Raw genomic sequence first — 23,390 nt, 5'->3', positions numbered from 1 at the left:
CATCCCTTCTGTTATTACTTCATATTTTTGTACCACAGCAATATTTCTCCACAGTTGTCTATATTCAAGACTTTCATTTGTTCATCTCCATTTCTTCTTTTTTCCTCCCCAAATGGAAATGTTTATAAGAAATAAGTGAAAGAGTACAATGTATTATATACTTCCTGATTATAACCATGAAGAAATAATCCTCAGATCACTAAATTCAAGGTGGGAAAAGAATATTGATTCATCTATCTATCTGTCTCTGCAGATATGTCAACATACATGCACATTTTTTCAGAAATGTTCATAGAAGTCTTCTTTCTGTAATAAGACTCTTTTCATGCATACATTCACATACATGGGTCTTTTCCAGCATAATTAGGACTTACAAAACTAAAACGAGACGCCGAAAGAGGTTCTGTTTACAATAAGTACAGTTGACTTACTATGCAGATCAGTGCCACAGCTCTTTTCCTATTTGATTTTATTCAAACTGAAAGCTGCTAGACCAGGATAGAGGACTTATACTCTGTTTGGGGTGGGAAGTATATGTTTTTTGCTGCAAGAAAAGTTTGATTAAATATAGGAGATATAGGAAAACAACTAGATATAGGAAAACAATAGCTCAGAGGCAGTGTTGTAAAGCAGGTGATTTCACTTTTGGTCTTTTCCACGTGGTTCAAACATTGTGGTTACATCTCCGGTTGTAACTCTTTCAGCCAGGCTTTGGTTCTTGTTACTCCACTGAAATGGTTCTTGTTAATATCACTTACAGTCTTTCTCATCAAACCCAGTATTTATACCTTTGTCTGAATCACCCTTGATTTGTCAACATCACTTGACAACATTGATCATTCCCTCTTTTTTTCTTTTCTTTTCTTGATTTCTGTGATCTCTATGGTATCTTGATTTTATTCCTTCTCAGTCTTAGCTGAATTTTCCACCTGTGCTCAAATTCTGTTCCTAGGACTTGGTCCTTGGGGCCCCTCTCTATTTTTATATGTATCTGGATGACTATGTGCAGTTGGGAATTTCCAACTCTGTGATACCATCCCTGAACTCTTCCCCTAAAAGTCTCAATTTATATATTCAGATGTTTATGTGACATTCCCATTGACTACCTAAAGATCAGCTCAAACTTAATGTTCCCCACCCTCATCAAATTTACTTCTCCCCTAGTCTCTCCCAACTCAGTTCCACCATTTCAGAGATTCAAAAGGAGAGGAATCATTCCAGTTACTTTCCTTTTTATTCCTCACATCTGTCTGCCCTTACTCCAAAGCATATAATACTTCTTCCATTGTCATTACTATCCACAATCCTCCTTATTACCATTATTCCTGATCTGAGTATTGTCATAGTCTGCTTCCTTGTTTCTGTATTTGTACTTTTACCTAACGTCTACCCTTGATTCTCTGTCCTATAGGCAGAATAAACTTAAAACTCAAAATCAAATCATATCACTTAATTCATAAACCTTCCAAGAAGCCTTCTCAGTGCAAATTAAATAACCAGTGTTGGGAGGTGTGATCACATCTAACCATCTCTTGTCAGGTGCCCTGTCCTTTCTGATACTCGTACACCAAGCTCGTTTCTACTTCAGTGCCTTAACCCTTTTTTTTCCTGTGCCTATGCATTCTTTTCTCATGAATTAGTACATGACTGGATCCTTCAAATCATTCAAGTCTCAGCTGAAATGTTTCCTCCTTCACAGAGGGGCTTCTCTGACTACTACACCTAAGAAAAAGTATGTTGCCACAATCTCTTCTTCCTTTTTCTTCTACTTATAAAAAAAGAAAGTATTTATCAATTAATATTTATTGCCTATTTCTCCCTAATAGAATTTAAGATTCCTAAAGACAAAGATATGTTTTGCTCATCACTCTTTGCTCATCTAGATGCTATAACAACCTAGCACATAGTAGACAGAGATTTGTATTTAACAAATAGGAAACATTTATATATTACAAGTTTAAGCAATTCTTGAAAGTATAATAATTTTCATTTGTATGGCAATAATAAAATTATAGTTTAGAATAGGAAGCAAAAATGGTCATGCTTATTTTAGTTAGAGGAAAAATTACTTTCTCTAACCTTGTGAATCTGAATTCAACTTTGGACTACAATTTTTGGAAATATGTTTTAAATTTTATAGTAACACTGAACACTGTTTTGAATATAAATTGTTACAAACATTTTACTAGCATAATTTGCACACATACTTATATGTTTTTCTTTGTTTAAACTCAAAGTTCAAACAAATTTTGAGGTTGGGTTCTTCCTTTTTTTAAAAAAATTTTATAACTAAGGAAACAGACTGACGATCACGTACCTTTCCTAAGGTTTTACCAATAGTACATGTAAAGCAGATTTTAAATAGGTTTATCTGACATCAAATCATGAGCATTTTTCTGCTGCTATCATGTAAATGTTTCAGATAAGAAAAACAGTTGTTTTCTTATATAATATCAATTCACTTAAGAAAACAATTGTTTTCCTATATAATATCAATTTACCAAAAAAAATATCAATTTACTTATAGGATACACTCATACCTACATACACACACATTTTTGGTTCATGCTCTTTTTATCATTACTTGATTTAAAGTAATACTGATTAACCATAGTATTGACTCACTGTGGCAGACAGTTCTAGACTTCAGTTTAGGAAACATGAATTCGGATTTCATCTCAACCATTAATTAGTTGTAAGACCTTGGGGAAGTCAGTCATCTCAGAAGGACTTATCCATCTGCACGGTATAAAGAGTGAGTCAAATGAGCTTTAAATATGAGATTTTCTCACTCCAAAATCTCATGATTTTCATTAGAGAAGTGTAATCTAGAAAAGATACCTGCTGAAAATCTGTTGTAATTTGCCTTGGCATTGGATTTATCATTTGAATGTGAATGTTCATTTAATATCAATTTACTCTTCCTGGAAATACGTGGAGTGGATAGTATCCTTCTTTAATCTTTCTTGAAATTAAGGGAGATAATTAAAAAATACTGATATATAATTTAAAAGTTGTCTTAAATTATCCATTGTTTTATTGTTTATTTGCCATTGATTTTCCTCATCTTACCAATAGAAGTTCTCACTGTGAACTACATAGTGAACTGAATATTTATTGCACTCTTTCAGTTGATTCTCTTGAAAATTTAAGGAAAGGAAATGGATTTAACACTTTTACAACTTTTATACTTCTTGTCTCTTTTCTGGTTGCACTGATCATCTCCAAAACAGGTTAAATTATAGTGCTATTCTTATTGTAACCTTGATTTTGTCTCCAGTGTTGTAATGCCAGTTTCTGAGCAGGTATGTTACCAAGTTTTCTATACAGCTTTCCAGAGTCAGCATATTATTAAATACTTATTGTACTGCTTGCATCTGTGTGAAATATGTAATACAAACTATAAGATACTGAGTCCTAACAATGATTCAGGCCACCTACATTCAGGGGATTAAATAATATCATAGTCCCAAGTGCTTGCTATTGCTCAATTGTATTCCAGCTTTAGACAGTCTTTTGAAGTTCAGTATGTCAACAAAACATTTCAAATACTGATGAAAATTTAAAATGTATAAATAATTCAATTACAGTTTATTTTCTGTTTTTAAAGAAAACCAGAGTAAAAGAACTACACTCAATGTATTTTCTATGAAAAATTATTCCAGTAATTAAAAAAATAAGTAAAATAATATCTTAGAAAAATTCTTCCCATAAACAGTAGAGGTCTATAAATTTAAATTTTCTAAGGGGAACTGAAGAAATAGCTCATGTTGGAGAGCGCTCGCCTAGCATGCACAAGGACACCAGTTCGGATCCCCGGCCCCTCAGAGGGGACAAAAAAAAAAAACAAAAACAAAAAACAAAAACAAAACTACTTTTCTAAGTAATCCTTGAACATCAGTATGAAAAATTTTACTTTTTAAACATTTAACATATTTTTGACTGAACAGTACAGTTGCCACATACCAGCACTATGAAATCATAGACTTGAATATTTTCTCCTTTTTATATATTTAAATACACAACTTAATGTTTTCCTTAAATGCATCAGAGTTTTATATTAGACTTAATAGCGTACTTGGATTTTGCTTTAAGAATCTTGAGTTTGAACTGAACATTCCCAAGTGCCCCAAGACCTGGGGGATCTCTACAGTGGACCTGGCATTGTAGAGACTTAGGATTCTTCCTAACAGAGTTATTTTTTTTCTGGAGTATGAACTTTTGTGTTAGTAGCTATGAAAGAATTAAGAAAGCCCTTGTGGACCCTGAGAGTAAATCCTCCTTTACATGAGTTTTTTTTAGGACCTATAAGCGTCATTCCAAGAATGTTGAATATTAGGTTACTCAGCGACTGATCCTTGCAACATTTTTTCAGTACACCATTTTTCCTCTCCTATTTTTGTATCTTCATGAGATTTAGTAAATATACCAGAAGAAATCCTGAATATTGTCAGAATATAGTAGTCTCCCTTAATTCCTAATTCCTAGTTTCACTTTCTGCAGTGTCACTTCCCTAAGGTCTAAAAATATTAAATGGAAAGTTCTAGAATAACAATTCATAGTTTTAAATTTAGCACCATTTTGAGTATCAGATGAAATCTTGCACCATACTATTCCATCCTGCATGGGACTAGGATTATCTCTTTGTCCAGTATACCCACACTGTATATACTAACACTTGTTAGTTTTTAGTAGCTACCTTAGTTGTCCAGTCTACTGTCATAGTTTTACAGTGCCTGCATTCAAGTAACCCTTATAGTGACCTAATTCTACATCACAGTGACAATATCTACATCATTTACCTCACTCCATTCATCATGAAGACATAGTATTGTCTCTCATCATTATCATAAGAAGGAGACTACAGCACATAAGATATTTTGAGAAAGAGAGAGACAGCAGTCACATAACTTTTATTACAGTGTATTCTTTTAGTGTTCTGTTTTGTTATAAATTATTATTGTTAATCTTATTTTGCCTACTTTATATATTAAGCTTTATAATAGTTATATATGTATAGGAAAAAACATGGTATATATAAACTGCAGGCATCCACTGCAGGTATTGGGATGTGTCTCTTATAAATAAAGGGATTTACTGTCCTTGGAAAAGCTACAAATATAGTTGGTAAGTTTATCATAGTTTTCATAAATAATCTTGGGGGAGCAGAATTGTCAAACTGTTTTGAAGATTACTTTTTAATCAGTTTTGCGCCATTCTGATTGTATGTTTTAGTCAGTTTTTTTTGCTGCCTTGACTAAAAGATCTGACCAGAACAATCATAAGGGAGGAGAGGTTTATTTGAAGACTCATGTTTTCAGAGGTCTCATTCCATAGACAACCGGCTCCATCCTTGGGGCTCGAGGTGAGGCAGAACAACGTGGTGGAAGAGTATGGTAGAGGGAAGCGGCTCCCATGATGATCAAGAAGCACAGAGAGATTTCACTCACCAAATACAAATATGTACCCCAAAGCTACACTCCTCCCCCTCAGTGCTCCACCTCCTCCGCCATGCCTCACCTACCTTCAGTTACTATTCAATTCCATTAGGTAATGAATTCACTGATTGGGTTTAAGGCTCTCATAACCCAGTCATTCTCCTTCAAACCTTCTTGATTTGTGTCACACATGAGCTTTTGGGGGACACCTCACATCCAAACCATAACACGTGATATATTGCAAATAGACAGAGCTGAGTTTGAACCTGGCTCTTGTAATTTTAGATGCATGACAAAGGGCTGTTCCTCAGTGATACCAATCCCACTTTCCTCATAGGGTAATGGAAATGATATTACTTACCTTCTCTGGCTTTTGTGAGGATTACAGATAATGCATGTAAATTCCTATTTAGAAAACACACAGAAAGTCAAAATTATTTATTTGAGTCCCATACCTCTATATAGAAAGTTTATTCAAATAGTCAAGAAATACCTATTGAGAGCCTGTAAGAATAATACTAGTTCCTGAGGATACTGTGGTAGGCACGACCAAGGAAATCTACTGCAACGAAGCTTACATTTGAGTAAAGGAAGACATATGTAAACTTCCAAAAAAATTGATTAGCAGGCCTAATAGCAATGCTTAAAGTTAGGGAACTCTTCACATGAGACCTGCATGGTAAGAAAAACTAACCATACAAAATCATGGTCAGAGGAGAGAGGTAGTGCAGTTTATTCAGGAATCAGAGGGAAGACCAGTGTGTTTGGAGCCATTGAGCAAGTTGAACTGTACAAGATGAGACTACACAAGTGGGAGGGGCCAGGTGATGCAGTCTTGCTTTCTGGGTCATGGTAGAAGTCTAGATTTTACTCTAAATACAGTGCCGCTAGAGTGTTAAGCAAGTGTCTTACATACAGTACTGCCTCCTACATGGAGAATGGGAGTGCAAGTATAAAATGGAAGCAGGGGCTGATTTGGAAGCTATTGTAATAATCTAGGTAGGAAACAGCTTCAACTAGGATGATTACAATGGAATGGTAAACAGTAGCCATATCTTAGAAACCCTTTGGTGATAAACACAACAGGAGTTAGTTATAGGATCTGAGGGAAACATAATAATTAAGGAAAGATCCTAGAGTTTGTATTTGAGCAATGGTATATTATAGACCAAGGAAGATACACAGCCTTTTGGGGAGTGGGGTGGAGTTGAAGAAGGGGAATTGAGTTTACCTTTGGACAGGGTATGTGTGAGGTCCCTGATAATAACTCAATGAAGACTTTAGTAGTAGTTGAGTGTAGTTTAAAGCTTGCTAAAGATGTGAGGGCTAAAGAATTTAAGCAGGGAGTCATCAAAATAGCTTACAGAAAGGACTTTGAATACTCCCTATGCACACACACACATACACACACAAAAAATGATGTTTGAGATGATGGATGTGCCAGTTACCCTGATCTGATCATTACATATTATATACATGAATTGAAACATTATTATGTACCCCCATGAATTTGTACAATTTAAAAAGAAAAGAGAAAAACTCAACTGGAAGAAATTTTAAAAAGATGCCAGTGTTGTGTTGATAAGGGTTCTTAAACACAAAACTCCACTGCTTATATTTCATTTCATACTGTGTATATTCAGAAATGAGAAGATGAGGTGGTTTTAGGGTTAATTAGTAAAGAAGACACTTTTGTCTTCTAACAGTGTCAATCTGTTAACTTTTAAAGTTAGGCCTTTCCTCCATCCTCACCAGAGAGCTGCAGGAACTCTGAGAATTGTGTCCTCACATCATAATACACAGACAAAAGCCAGTGGAAGTTTTTCCTTCTTGTTTTATTCTTTTTAAAAATGAGAAAGACTTTCCCAGAAGCTCTCTGGTAGGCTTCAGTACATATCCAGAACAAGTTCATGTATCCAATAGGGTCTATGATAATGATAGTCAAACATATTTGAAAGAAGCAAATATATTTGACCAGGTTATTTGCATGGAATTTATATTGCAATGAAGCTTCATTTCTATGATTTATAGAATTTACAGTATATAATAATTACTATTTATATAAAAATAACAATATTTCCATATAGTTATATAGACATCCTCAATGTAAAGTATTGTCCATTTGAGTATGTGTATGCATCTGTTCATTTATGTATATTGGAGGGAACAAAGTTTAAACTTGACTTCAAGAAGGTGAATTAAATTATTTTCAATTTCTCTTTCAATTCTGATATTCAGCATTTCTAAATATCTAAGAATGCTTTTTATCATAGAGTTAGGGTTAGGGTTAGGGTTAAAAGGGATTTTAAGTCGGTTCAATAAAACAATATTTGTTCAGCTTCTACACCCAATCATGATTTACTGTTTTTATATATTGATTCTACCTAGGTTCACAAGATTGTTTGCATTTCATTTGGACCACTATACTAAGAATGTAATTTTATTCAGGGAGAAAAAGCATGATTTTACATTCATTCCCACTGACAACCTCATGCAGACTAATAGGGCAACTTGGAGATGAACTACAATCAAAACTGCTAATTGGTGGCTCGTGGTGTATTGAGGGATTATTTAATATCATAACTATGATTCTTTTTTCTTTTTTGTGGGTTCCTTTTAGTTATACATCACATTAGGATTCATTTCAACATAATTATAAAAGCATCAAATATAATTTGTTCTAATTCAGATCCCAGTGCTTCCCCTTTCTCTCTCTTCCTCTCACCACCTGTTCTCCTCCCTCTACTGATATTTCTGCTATTTACTTATAGTTTTTTTAAATTATTGTTTCTTGTGGATATACATGATGATGAGATTCACTGTGGTATATTCATACATGTACATAGGAAAGTTAGGTCAGATTCATTCCACTGTCCTCTAACCCATCATTCCTCCCTTCCCTTCATTCCCCTTCTTCTCCACTAATATTTCTTCTGTTTTTTTTAAATTCCTGATTGACTTCTGCATATCAGAAAACATTTGAACTTCGACTTTTTAGGATTGGCTTGTTTCACTTAGCATGATAATCTCCAGTTCCATCCATTTCATGGCAAACATCGTGGAAAGTCATTCTTTATGGCTGAGAATATTCCATCATGTATATATGTAACACATTTTCTTTATCCAGTTGTCTGTTGAAGGGCACCTAGGTTGGCTCCATAGCTAGCTATTATGAATTGTGCTGCTGTAAACACTGATGTGGCTGTGTCACTGTAGTGTGTGATTTAAAATCTTTTGGAGCTATATTGAAGAATGGGATAGCTGTAGTTTTTTGAGGAATCTCCCTACTGCTTTCCAGAGTGGTTGCACCAATTTGCAGTCCCACCAGCAATGTATGAGCATACTTTTTTACATTCTCACTAACATTTATCATTTCTTGTATTCTTGATAATTGCCATTCTGACTGGAGTGTGATGAAGTCTCAATGTAGTTTAATTTGCATTTCCCTAATTTCTATAGATGTTAAGTAGTCTTAAAAGTATCTGTTGACCATTTGTATTTCTTCTTTTAAGAAGTGTCTGTTTAGTTCTTTTGCCCATTTATTGTTTGGGTTTTTTTTGTGTGTGTTAAATTTTTTCTGTTCTCTTTATATTCTGAATATTAATGCTCTATCTGAGGAGCAGGTAGCAAAGATTTTCTCCCATTCTGTAGACTCTCTCTTCACACTAATTATTTCCTTTGCTATGAAGAAACTTTTTAACTTGATGCCATCCCATTTATCAATTTTAAGCAAGCACTGTTTCAGGAGAGTATTCCTGCGACCTACATGCATATCAGTAGTCCATTGATGATTAAAACCTCTTACATTTACCCTGGAAAGAGGATGGAATAGAGTTAACTGTGCTTTCTTTAGGTCAGAATTTGTATGAGGGCCCTCAGTTTTGTTTCATTTAGTACCTTCACCCATCAGAAACAGTTATAACTGTTTTATTGATGAGAAAAATAAGAGTCAAAAAGGTTTTAAGTGATTTCTTTGAAGTAGTTTTGGATAGCATGTGTATCAGAATTAGGTTTTGAATCTAGGTTTGCCAGTCACTGACCATAAATCCTAAGATTCCCTGTCTATATAATTGTGTAGAAGAAATAGGAGAAACATTGTCTGTCTGAAGAAATAGGAGAAATTAAAAAATCCACCCATGAGTGTTATATAGCATCTCTTACTCCTTTTTCACGTCATCTCTCACTACCTTCCTCTTTCTTACTAGTCTTCAGCCGACTTACCTCCATTCTTTGTATGACCAACTTCTTATCCTTCAAGTCTCAATGTATTTGTTAGTCATTTTTGGAGCATTGGGGACTCCCTGAAACCTATAGGTGTTTCTACTAAAAGACTAATATTCCTATATATTTCTTTCATTGAATGTATCATAATTTAGCAATTTAGTTCCTTAGTAATTAATTGTTTTAGTCAAAGACTGTAAGATCCTTAAGTCAGGAACTGTGTCTATCTTATATACCTGAAATTTTTTTAGCACCTAGTACAGTGCCTGACACATAGTTGATGCTCAATCAGGAAGAAATGGGTAGGTAGGTTGCTGGGTGTCTTTTTTCAACTAGAATACTTTAAAATGTCATTATATAATATTTTCCTAATAGTCTTATAGCCTACATTAAGAAATATTGGGAAATACTTAATATTTGCAGAAACATTAGCTGATTATAGAAACCATTGATTAAATGAACACAATTTTAGACAAGCTCTTTGATTTGAGACTTGCCAAGTGACTTGCTTTTGTGAGTCACTTAAATACATGCCAATCATGGTATAACTTAATATAAGTAGTTTAAAATATTTAGTCATTTTTTAAGAAAAGCAAAGTAGTACCTAAGAAATAGTCTGTAAATTCAGCATATGGAAATTTAATTGTTATTTTTGATAGTGATTATAAAGTGGCACTTTTGGGGAATTTTGCATGTGTGTGGTTTTCTAAAATACTATTTTTCATTTTTCTTGAAGCAAAATTCACTTTTTTAAAACTGAAAAATTAATGTGCCATAGGAAATGTATTACTTGAACATCTAATGAGCTATTAATTTCTAATAAAACAATGAAGATTAATGGGTTCACTGTGGGGAAAATAGCATCCAACTTGAAATAGAATACTTGAAACATTTAATCTCTGCACTTGAGTAAAGTTTTAAAAATTCACTTCCCAATAGATTTATTTCTGAAAGGCATAGTCCTTGATGTTGTGTTTATCATAACAGATGTCTTGGTTACATTGAGAAATGTTTTGAAGATACTAATCTTTGGACTTGAGTAAGGGTATATGATTTGGATGTCATAGCCCAACTTTGTTTAGTATCAGTCTTTAAAATACAAACTCTTCTTATAAATTGTTTTGGCCTATTTTCTGTATCACATTTATATACCTTATGTACTTTACACTTTCTCCATTGCATTATCATTATTTACATGCCTGTTTACCACACTGGAGCATGAAATCCTCTAGGCAGTAAAACATTTTATTCTCTTTGTATCTCCCACACCTTGCTCAGTATCTAACATGCAATCATTTTTCAGTCAGTTTTTGTGGGAGGAAGAGAGGAGTTGGGGAAGGGAAGTTATTTCAAGAGTTAATATCATCTTAAAAAGATAAAGATAAAATGTTTAATATGAGCAGAGGGACAATATCTACTCTAGACTGCTCAAAAATGAGAAAATTATTTAATCAGTACAATCTAGTCTGTCCGTGACACACACAAAGAAGGCAGAATGGTTCTTTAGGTATTGATTGGCTAACATTTTCACTTTGCTTTAGTATTTTATACACATTTAAGCCAGTCTAAAATCAGATGGTGCTTTTGTGGGAGGAATTTATTTGGTTAAGCAAAAGTACCTCTTTTCCTCTTGATCTTATTGAATGTCATTTTGAAACCCCTAATTAAAAGTACTGACATAAAATGTCAATATTCATAAGACCACTTCCTACCTGAAGAAACTATAGTTGAAAAAATAAAAACCAATTATATTACTTTTTGCAGTATTACAGTAGATTCATATTCTAATGGTTCTTAAACTGCAAGAATTTTTTTAAACATGATAATGAATTTCATTGGTGAAACATCACCCAGTGTTGCTGAATAACAGTTTAATTTTTCTAGCAGTAAGTGTTGATTTATAGTGTAGAGTTTGTAATGAGTTATCCACATTATAGAAATGCAGAAACCCCATTATCCATAACTGATTACTTTCTGCATATTAATTTTGGCACGTAACCTTATAGTACTTGAAACCAAAGTATACTTATTTCTAAATCATCTAACAAACTCTTTGTTATTTGCTTGCTTTTACTTTTTACGTTAAAATAAGTTTACATTTTAAAGGAGTTGTAAAAATAAGGTAAAAACTTGTGATAAACCCTTTTCCATCATCTTAGAACAATTTATGTAAACATAGAAAAAATTATCAAACCTAGCCTGCCGTGGTGAGAATGCCTATAGTAATTGGGAGGCTGAGGCAGGAGAATTTGGCAGGAGATAGAGGCAAGCCCAGGCAACTTAGCCAGCTATGGTCCCAAGGAAAAAAAGGGTGGGGGGCATGTGGGCGGGGCTGGCATGTATGTAGCTCAGTGGTAGAGCACCCCTGGGTTCAGTCCCCAGTATCAAAAAGAAAAGAAAGGAAAGGAAAAATGATAAGACCTAAGAAATAAATCTTAATGCAACTTATTAAATAAACTAAAATTTATTGAATTTATACCAGTTTTGCCATTTGTGCCCTTTTTTTCTAGTTCATGATTCAATCTAGAATCTGTTTAATAGTGTCAATCTTCTGTCCTGAATCTATTCCAGTCTGTGGAGATTCCTTACTCTTTTTCCTTGCCCTTCATGACCCTGACACTTTCAAAGTATACTCTTCAGTTATTTTGTAGAACGTCCCTCAAGTCAGCTTTACCAGATATTTTCTCATGATTAGACTGAGATTGTGTGTTAATGGGAAAGTGACCACAGACCAGAGGTGTTGTTACTTCTCAGGGTACCACATCAGGAAAATGTGATGTCAGTATGTATTATTAGTGATGTTGATCTTGATCAGCTAATTAAGGTGGTGTTTTTGTGGCCCTGAACCCAGCTCTTGGGTCTCTTAGAACTCTTTCAACTTTAAGTAGCCTATGAATTGATGACTTCTTTAAGGAGACATATAAGAGAACAAGGCATGGGCTGGGGAGATAGCTCAGTTGGTAGAGTGCTTGCGGCCCTGGGTTCGATCCCCAGCACCAAAAAAAAAAAAAAAGAGAGAGAGAACAAGGTAGATGTCCTATATATATAGTTGCCTCCAGCTTAGCCTAAAATCCATCTTTGAATTTGTGGTAGTTTTTGAAATGAAGGGTATATGATTTGGATGTCATAGCCCAGCTACCTCCTTAAAAAGGATATTGTATATGGAAGCTATCCTAAATTGAGAAAAAGTTTGAATTTTCTAATCAAAAATTTATTAGGTACATGCTAAGTAGTTATTAAATACTAACCTCTTAGTCTCAAAATTGAAATGAAGTATTTATAGTTTATTTAGTCTCAGAAATAATACTATTAGAAGAATTTTAAATATAAAGAGAGAGGGAAAAAAGAGCACGCCAGGGACAAAATGACCCTTTTCCTGAGCTTTTCCCCCAGTGAGCTGCTTTTCCACATAAGCCCAGCCAACCTACAGCAGTTTCTACCATCTCCCACTAAGGTCATCAAATTATTAATCCATTACTGAATTAATGCACTGATAAGGTCAGAGTTCTCATGATCCAGTCACTTCCCAATAGTTCCACCTTTGATGATTGCTACATTGGAGACCACACCTTCAGTACATGAGTCTTTGTGGGGCATTCCAGAACCAAACCATAACATTCCTCCCCTGGCCCCCAAAGCCTTATGTCTAAAAAATACATTTATCCTATCTCCAAGAGTCCCCAAAGTCTCAACAGTTCCAGCATTGTTCGAACTTTCAAGTCCAATGTCATCTTTGAGACTCAAGGCAACTTAACCTCTAAGAAAAAAATTTTTAAAGTTACATATTTACCATATAAAACAGAATGGTGGGACAGGCACAAACTAAACATTTCAGGAGAAATGCGTAGAAAGGGAGGGGGACCAAAGCAAGACCAAAACCTAGAAGGGAAACATTGAATCTGTAGTTCCAGGTCTGGCATCCAAGGCACATACATGGTGGTGAAATGTGGACTCCAAAGGGCTAGACAGCCCTGCCCCCTGCATTTACTAGTTGTAAACCATGTGACCCCTCCATTGGGCTGACTGTGCTTGCTGCCTGCAGCTTTCCCAGGCAGACATTCCACATTTCCTGGCATCTCTTACTGCCTGGGGTCTCCATTGCTGCCTCCACTTCACTTTCACAACTTTATGTATTAACCTTTCCTACCCTGACACACATTACCTGGTATCTCTGGCCTTCCTTTGAAGTTTGAATGGAAGCCTGCCTGACCCAGCATTCTCCTTACCCAGTACACCAGCATCATGTGGATAAATGCCAGAGAACCAGCTCAAGCAGTAGTTGGGCCCACTTGGGCCACAGCTACATTAGCTTCTGAGTTCCTTGGGAGACTATACATGGTGAAATGAATCCTGGGAAAATAACTTTCTAGCTGCTGGGATTAGGGCACCTTGTGTTCTCAGAGTCTTTCAAGTGAGCTTTCACTTTTATACCCTTAAACCTGTGATGGGTATGTTCTGGCCAATTCCTTGAGATACCCTCAAGGCATCTTTCCTGTTGTCCAGGTACAAATTACTTGATTTCTTTTTGTCCTTAATCTCTTCAGCAACCACACCTGCATCGGCCCCAACTTCAGAGTACTCATTTTCTGTCCAAACTTTTTAAGTTTTTCAGATATTTTGCTCTGCCTTTTGTCCCTGATCATCACATAAACCTGGCTAAAATCCACCCAGCAATACCCATGCCAGTGCCTAAAGGTTGTGCTACCTTGAAATTTCCTCCACCAAATTTAGTCCCTCTTGTTTAAATTGAGCCCTACAAAAAGTCTCAGGATATGGACAGAATGCAGACAAGTTTTTTGGCAGAATGCAACACAAGTGGCCTCTAGTACATTTCCCAGGAAGAGTCCTCATTTCCATCTGAAACCTCCTGAGCAAAGTCTATTTGTGCACATTCCTATCAGTATTTTAGTCTTCCATTCTCACAGCGGAATTGCTCATTGAGCTCTGATTACAACATTCTATGACTTTATAGCCTATAGTTTAAAAATTTTCTAAATTCCTTCCACAAACCAGTTCCAAAGTGCTCTAAACAACATGGTGAGGTACAGTCCCAGCAATGGTCCTTCTCCAAGTATAGTTTTCTTTGTTAGCTTTTCATAATTGTGATCAAAATACCTGGCATAAGCAACTTATGGAATGAAAGATTTATTTTGGCTCATGGTTTCAGAATGTGATCAGCTGGCTACATTGCTTTGGACTCGAGGTGAAGCAGAACATCATGGCAAAAGGGCATAGCATAGAAAGATGTTCAGCTCATGGCAGCCAATAAACAGAGAAAGGGGAAGGGACTGGGGACAAGATATACCCGTCTAGGGCTTGCCCCAGTGATATTATTCCAACTAGGCACCACCTCCTGAAATTTCCAAGTTTCCACCACTGCCCACTAATGTCATTATTATTAATCCATGACTGGATTAATCCACTGGTGAGATCAGAGCCCTCATGAGCTAATGTCTTACCCAAGTCCCCCTTCTGAACATTTCTTCATTAGGGATCAAGCCTTCAACATGTGAGGCTTTGGGTGACATTTCAGAACAAAACTGTTACATTCTTTAATTTGGTTTGGTTTGGTTTTTTTGCATTGTTTTTTTTTTTTTTTCTATAATCGGTGCTAACTGCACACCAACTTATCAACCTTAAAACTTCAAAAACAGGTAATATATTTTAAAACAAGACAAAAATGTTATAAATGAAGGAAAGTAACCAATTTAGCACCCTCTCGTGTAGATCTCTGCATACACTGCCATTCTTGTTTTCCAGGTGTTAGAAGTCTGCAAAAGACAGAGAATTTTCTATCTTTAAGATAGAAAGTTGTTAGACATCAAACAAGACTCTTCTGTCAGAAGAAGAAAAGACTATTATTCTTATCCCCTGTAGGTTAGCACCATATTGTAAATACCTAAAAACCACATTGTAAAAGTTGAGTTTTTATATTTGTGGGAAGATCTAATCTTACAGAATTGGGTCTGTGCTTATTAAGAGGCTTCCTTAACTTGCAGTTGTGATCCATCATTCATTTCCTTTCCTTTCCTTTCTTTTATCCTACCTTTTATGTTAGATTCATCCTTCCACTAAGTGATTTTCATTTCCTTTGGTCTAAATTTGCCCTCCTGAGATGACTATGCCAATCTTTAGGGCCTTTCTTCCCTTGTCAGATAGATCTCTTCTTGATCACAAATCATATGTGAGAAATCCAGAGTCTTATATTTAACTGTCTTATTTCATTGCTCTCAAAAACTACCACAAAGAAGTAGGAGTAAACAGTAACAGGAGAACAGGAGGTACTAAAGACAGAAAAACAAATTTACTGCACTAGATTGGCTCAACAAAAAAAATTGTTTTCATGTATTTTCATACAAGAAATTAGAAATGTGTTACTGTTCTTTTTCTGTCTTATTTGCTTTAAAATAAAGGATACAATTTTGTGATATTAAATGAAAGGTGACTCCTTTGATTAACTATCTGTTGCTTGAATCAATAAGTAGAAAGAAAGAAGATAAAAATTTATAAAATAGCTCCATTCTACTTAAAGATATTTCTATTGGAGCTGGGTTTTACTGAGCACTCCCAAGTTAATTTTATAATATAGACCTAGAGTATTTAATTAAATATGCAACTTATGTCATAAGAAAAAAATTTCATACACTTTTTATAGTAGATTTAATTAAGCATTTCTTGTAAGTTCATTTCAGTATCTATCATGGCCCACTAAAGTTGGAATTCAGTTGTAAAATGGTAGATTAATTGTCTTTTGTATTAAAGAATCTCGAATATATGCAAAGTCAGGAAATTTAATTGTGGTCTTCAATTGCTTATTCAGTGCATTGGAAAACTGAATGCAGAAGTACAGGGGAAAGAGCCAAAGGTTGTTAAATGTAGCACATCACACACATTTTGCACTTTACTTAATGATCCAAGTGTTTATTACGATGAAGTAAATGCACCATTTAAAGAATTATAGTGGAATTGTAAAATGTTAAAAAAAACTCTAATTAATTTTAGTCTGAAGCATGAAGTGTTCTCATTTTGCCTAAAACATTTTCATTATCATCAGTATTTTTCCAGTTATTAAGATAAATTTTTTTTTTCTTGTTGTGCAGCACTAGCATATTTTCTGTACTAAAGCACAGTCTTAAATACTGGTTGAGTTATATCTGATTATGTTTTAAATGAAGGAGAGAAGATAGTCTATGACGACAGTGTGTTATATATTGCTTCTCTTCACCTGGTCAGTACTACCAACACTTATAACAGATTATGTCTACATATTTTCCCCTAAAAGGTATATAATTTTTTTAAATAATTTATTTATTGTGATTGATTATACACAAATGAGGTAAAACATTTCTATGGTTGTACACGAAGTAGAGTCATACCATTTGTGTAATCATACATATACATAGGGAAATGATGTTATTTTTTAATTTTTTTTTTTTTTTTTTGGTACTGGGGATTGAACAGGGGCTCTTAACCACTGAGCACATTCTCTAGCCCTTTTTAGTTTGAGATAGGGTCTCACTAAGTTGCTAAAGGCTGTCCTTAAGTTTGAAATCCTCCTGCCTCGCCTCCTGAGTCTCTGGTATTATAGGCATGGACCCCTGAGCTGGTACATACTTATATTTTTTAAAGGACCATTATTAAAGCATGTGGGTAATTTTGACTGTTAATTTGAGTCCAATATCAATAAATGTTGCTTCTCTGATTAGTTAAATATTTAAAATCCAAGAAAATATTTTAAGAAAAAAGAAACATTTTAAACTAGTACTTAAAATGAAGTACCTTTGTTCATTTTACTGTGGTAACCCCAACAAGGAAACTTGGTAAAGTAAAAGCAATACCATCATTCTCTTTGTAAATGTAGGTCCCATTATTCTTACTCAGTAGTAGTTCATGTGATCTGGTTATAAAGGGACTTCATAAAAGAAAACATGTTTTCCATTCATGAAATCAAGCCAGGATTACAATGGAAAATAGGAAAATACAGAAAAGCACAAAGAAATAAAAATCAATAGTGTTACCATTGTGAACATTTTAGGTACTTAGGAAAGGAATTTTATGTAGAAATATGGAAAAAAGTCGATTTTGGCTGCATATTTCAGAGGTGGTACTGGTGCCTTAAATTTTTTCCTTTGTAAAATCTGTACCTATACATCTTACTTCATTTGAATTTAGAAAACATCCATTAAGTAGCCATGTTTATTTTGTGTTTTTTAGTCTTTTTATTTTGAAATAATTTTAAACTTACAGAAAAGTTGCAAAAAATAGTGCAGGGAATTCCCATTTGCTCTATCAAATATCATCCTGGAATATCATCATCTTATATAAGCATTATACTATTACTGAGACCAGAAAATTAATATTAAAATTATTCTGTTAACTACTTTATGGACCATGTTCAAATTTTTAGATTTCACACTAATTTACTTTTTATGGTCTAGCATTCCACACTGCATTTAGTCATCCCGTCCCCTTAGTCTCTAGTTTGTGATTGTTCCAAGTCGTGTCATTCGTGACCTTGACACTTATGGAGATTATTGTTTAATTATTTTGGAGGGTGTGTATCAGATGTTTTCTCATGATTTGTTTGATTTACATATTATGGGAAAGATACTGCAGACAGGTGATAACCACTACAGGTGATTTGCTCTTTTTTAGCCAAGGGTTTAATGCTAATATGTATTCTCGATGATGTTAACCTTGAACACTTGGTTAAGGGGCTTGTTTTTCTCAGCTTTTTTACTGTTGCAATCGAAAGACCCAAAAAGAACAATTTTAAAGTAGGAAAAGTTTATTTGGGGGCCCATAGTTTCAACGGTCTCAACCCATAGACAGCTTTTTATTGTGGGCCCAAGGTATAGCAGAACATTAGTGGAAGAGTAGGGTGGAGGAAGGCAGCTTAGGACATGGCCACAAGAAAAGAGAGAGAATCTAAATTCTAACAGTGGTGTTTCTGGGTTTATTGACTATAAAGGCACTTACATAGCCATTTTAACAGATGTAAAGAAACAACAAGGAATGTTGTTCCTTTGTATAATCCTAACTTTAAAAGAAATCATTTAAAATGTGGCAGTCCACAAGATAAATAGTCATGTGTAATTGCAGACTAAAATTTGAGTTCAGATATTACCTGTGCAGTAGAAATTCCAGATGCTAAAATAATTGACCATTGCTTGGACTTGCTTAAAGCGAAAGGAAGAGGATAGATGGGTTCTATTAATTAGCATCAATTCTTTGAATTTTTATGACGATGGAATAATATTTGTGTACTTTAATTCCAAATTAATGGTATAAGCTGAATAATATTTAAACAAAATCTTGTAAGTTTTATTCAGTGTTAAGAGGGATTTAGCTTAGATAAACTTGGCAGTGATTTTATCAGTTTCTCTGTTAGAATAATTGTTTTAGGCTCATACTGCCACCTGGAGCATTAGACCATTATTACATGTTCCATGCTCACCTAGAAATTACCATTCTCCTCACCACAGTTCTGTCCATGTAAAAAGGGAGGGAAGGCTAAGACCAACGTTAGTTATTTGGTGTTATTGTGAGTGTGCCTTCTTGAAATTCCCCATATAACTGGCAGATCTGTAGCAAGTTTGTTACAGTCAGCAGTTTTCTGGAGTATGAATTAACAAGCTGAAACATTAAGAGGTAAGCCTGTCTGCCTTCCAGTACCCTCAAAGGGTATGTTTCCTTGCTGGTTGTTTCAGAACACATTGTGAAACAAATGTCAAACTTGTCAGGGCTGTCACTAAGAAAATGATCCGTGCAGCAAGGGTCTTCTTTTGTTGGGAAACAAACAGATGTCTTATCTCAGCAGAGTGAAAAAAATCTTGCCATCTATCAGAAGAAATTTTTACTTCCCTTTAGTATCCAGTAATAAAAAAGTGCTTTGGTAAAAAGCTTCCTTTCTTTGCAGTTTTATTTATTATTTATTTATTTATTATGCGGTCATTACCTACTTTAATGATTTGTTAATCTTAAACTGCATTAAAGTTCTTAATGAAAATTGACCTACAATATTAAATACACAAATCAGCACAATTCCAAAAATAAATTCCTTCTGGAGCTTTATTGGATCAAATTCTAATGCTTTTATTTCTAGTAAATCCTGTTACTATTATTTTGATGATATTATGCCATAGCAATTTTAATGCTGTACTCTAACAATTAGAGTTTTTTGCCTTTTCCTCCTCTCCATAATCCTTTTCTTCATCTAGATCACAGCTATCTTTGTATAAAAGAAGAAAGAGATCGACTCTTATGGGTTATGCAAGGGATTTAAAAATATTAAAGGGTAAAATATTTATAGACAAATACTCACATAAAGAAAGGTACAAAACAGTTATGTACCTGGCCTAAAAAAAAGACATGCTAAAAAAAGAGAAAAATTATTTATAAAATATACTTTATTACTGTTTTAGTCAACTTTTTTTCCTGCTGTAACTAAAAGGATCTGACCTGCACAATTATAGAGAAGTAGAAGTTTATTTGACGGCTCACGGTTTCAGAGGTCCTATTCCATAGAATGCTGGCTCCATTCCTTGGGGCTCAAGGTGAGGCTGAACATTGAACATTATGGCGGAAGAGTGTGGCAAGGAAAGCAGTTCACATCATCAGGAATCAGAGAGAGGTTCCACTCTCCAGATACAAAACATATACCCCATAGTCATACCCCTAATTAACCACTTCCTCCAGCCACACTCCACCTGCCTCCAGTTACCACTCAGTTAATCCCATCAGGGATTAATTCACTGATTAGGTTAAGATCTCACAACCCAATCATTTCTTCTCTGAACCTTGCACTGTCTCACCTGAGCTTTTGGGGGACACCTCATATCCAAACCATAACCCTTAGAAAAATGCAACAAAAAGATTAACATTATATTTATAATGTTAATCATCTTCATATATCTTATTCGTATATTAAACCATATCCACATCAGTGGAAGTTGCAAAATTCTATTTCATGTAACTGTATGGTTCTACAGTTTGTATTCATAGTTAAATAGGAAACAGAGTGTATATATAGATACTTGCTGGTTCTCTGGTTTATAGGCAAACCTTTACATTTCTGTTTTGATTTGGGGTAGCACTCAGGGTTGTGTTTTTGTTTTTGCTTGTTTCTGCTTTCCGTGCTGTCACAAGTCAAAAGTGATGAAGTGTGACTCCAGGATAAGAAACGATACTGAGCTTTTCCAAATTACATGTTAGTTCAGACAGACCTCTCATATTTGATTTTACTCCATTGTTTCACATAGTTCAGAAAACATTAATTGGATTGCAGTTGTATACTCAACAGTTCCCTGTTGGATGGTAGTAGCTCCAAACAAAGATGAAACCTTGCCTCAAGGAAGATCTCGACAGATTCAGTGCTACCTAACAAAAATGTCTTGCTGACTTAACACTGACAGTGTCTTACCTGAAGAAGACAGTGGAAAGTATAGCGTAAGATGTGATTTTAAAAGAATGAAACTAAAATCTGGTCTCTAGGAACTTTTATCTAAAAGTGGCACCCACCTATTCATGAGCAAATCTTCAAGAGTCTATTAAGCAAATGTAGGATCTCTACTCACTAGAGATATTTGGGGAAAATGTCTCTATACAGTAGCTCTTATGCTCTGAAAAATATATAAAGTTACATTGCTAAAATGATATTCAGAACCTTGGCCCTCATGTCTTATATCTGTAATGATTTAGATTGGTTGGTAATATTTATAATTTTTCTCCTTTCCTGATGTCAACAAAGTGAAAAATCACAGATACTTTTGGTTCAGAGAGACGACATATATAAATGAAGTTTTCTCCAACTTCATAGGCAAGGGTTGTAGCTTTTTATATAAATAAAATTGAGGTATATAAATATATATATATATACACACATACATACATACATACATATATAATTGAGATATAGAAAGATGATAAACACAGGATAATGTTTGGTGATATCGACATTGTTAATATCTAGAGAAACCTAAGAAATTGCTGCTCATGCTTTAATTAATTCAGTAAAGAGTTAGACAATGCCTTTTATTTCAGTTAATAAAAATGAAAAATCTTACATGATAAATCAGAAGTAACAGAAAAGCAGGACTTGGGTATTGTTGAAGGAACATGTATAATGAGATGGGTTACAAATTGTAAGATGAAATATTTTTCCAGACTGTCATCATTTATACTTTGAAGGTCACCACTTAATATTAAACACAAGATGCATTTCATTGCTGTGGTAGCAGACATTATGATGTCACTTCATTTATTCACCATGTTTCACAGGAACCTGATGTGAATTATGAGGCTACCACTTAGAATGGAAACTGTAGAAGATTGTAAGCGCTCTACACCCTGACATGTCCATGTTTCCTATTTTAGACCTGACTGATCTTCAGATAACGTATGGTGGTACAAGTAATTGGAAAATTGACAGACCTGTCAAAAAAGTATGCTAGATGGGACCAAAATGCCATGCTGGAGCACATAAAGTGTCTTAGAAGTTAAATTTATTGTTTTTTATCAAAGAGTGAAGTAAAAATATCTGGTTCATCCCCTACAAAGAACACTTTTTAGTAGCAGGTGTTTTCAAAAGTAATTCTTGGGGTATTTGATAAAATTGGTTGCTTTTAAAATGATATCATAGAAAATTTTAGTCAATATATAATATAAAATAGCTCATACTGTAATTATTTAAATTAATATAATTTTAATCTGTGTGTTTATAATCTTTTCCTTAGGATTCCTGGAATCACAGTAGATCATACTTCTGCAGATATAATGCAATTAAAATGTGTTAAGTATAGCTGAAAAAAATGCCCTAAAGTTTATATTTTAATGTTTTCTAAAATTTATTTCACAGGAAGATGAAAATGAAGCTGAAAGAAAAAATATATCTCAGGACCTCGGCATGGAACAGAAAAATCCAAAGAAATAAAGGATTTTCTGTAGTGTTTTGAAAAGTTTGCAACTTATGTAGTAGCAGATAAAATTTCTAATTTGTAAAATGTTGAACTGTAAAATCTAATTTGCAAAACGTTCTCAATAAAGTTGTTGAAATAGGAGTTTATATTTGAAATTTTATACTTGTTTTAAAGCAATTCAAATTTGGACCTTTGGAATATTTGTATTTTATTTTATAGAGGCACTGGGAATTGCTAGACAGGTGCTCTAGCACTGAGCTCTGTGCCCAGCATTGGAATGTTTTTAAAAGGAGAAAAATTCTCAACTGAAATTTGAGACTAGAGATAGGATTTTCTTTTCTCTGTAACCAAAGTGTTAACATATCTGGATGACCTAGAAGAAAAGAAAACTGAGAGTCTTTTTTTTTTTTTTTAACCAGAATTCCAATTATCAATATAAAGAAAAAACAGCATAATTTTAAAAAAATGAACAGAAAATGCTTACACATGAAACCACTTAAAACTCAGTGTGTGGATGGATGAAATATCTTTCTGATTTTATCAACTCATGTATCATGATATTCTAGAATTGCAAGAAAGGATAAAAAATGATAAATTAACATCATCTATGGCAGAAATAGTGTCATGATTTTTAATTTATAAAATATTTACTAAGGACCTACTATGTGCATGAACCTACTCCCCAGACATTTCAAGAATTCCATATTCAAGAATTTCCATGTGTTCCCTTGGCTTAGGAATTTTCCAAAATTTCTCAATCCTTATCTTTATTAAAGTTCTTAGTAACCAGTCATTTTATTCTCTCTGGTTACTA

At 34.3% G+C, this 23,390-nt stretch overlaps 1 protein-coding gene across 2 annotated transcripts in view; it reads left to right on the top strand.

Moving 5' to 3' along the window:
- The window catches only part of PHF14 (PHD finger protein 14), a 198,157-nt gene extending 174,977 nt beyond the window's left edge, over positions 1-23,180 (top strand). For both annotated transcript variants that reach the window (XM_079152054.1, XM_079152051.1), the window contains one exon: positions 22,516-23,180. In XM_079152054.1, the coding sequence (XP_079008180.1) occupies positions 22,516-22,590 (75 nt within the window). In that variant the 3' untranslated portion in view covers positions 22,591-23,180. The remainder of the gene's footprint in view (positions 1-22,515) is intronic.
- Positions 23,181-23,390: the final 210 nt, after the last annotated feature.

The sequence above is a fragment of the Sciurus vulgaris genome (genome assembly GCF_902686455.1).
Source record: "Sciurus vulgaris genome assembly, chromosome: 8".
Classification (NCBI taxonomy): domain Eukaryota; kingdom Metazoa; phylum Chordata; class Mammalia; order Rodentia; family Sciuridae; genus Sciurus; species Sciurus vulgaris.
Note: the sequence above shows the minus strand (reverse complement) of the source record. Positions and strands in the feature narration are given on the sequence as shown.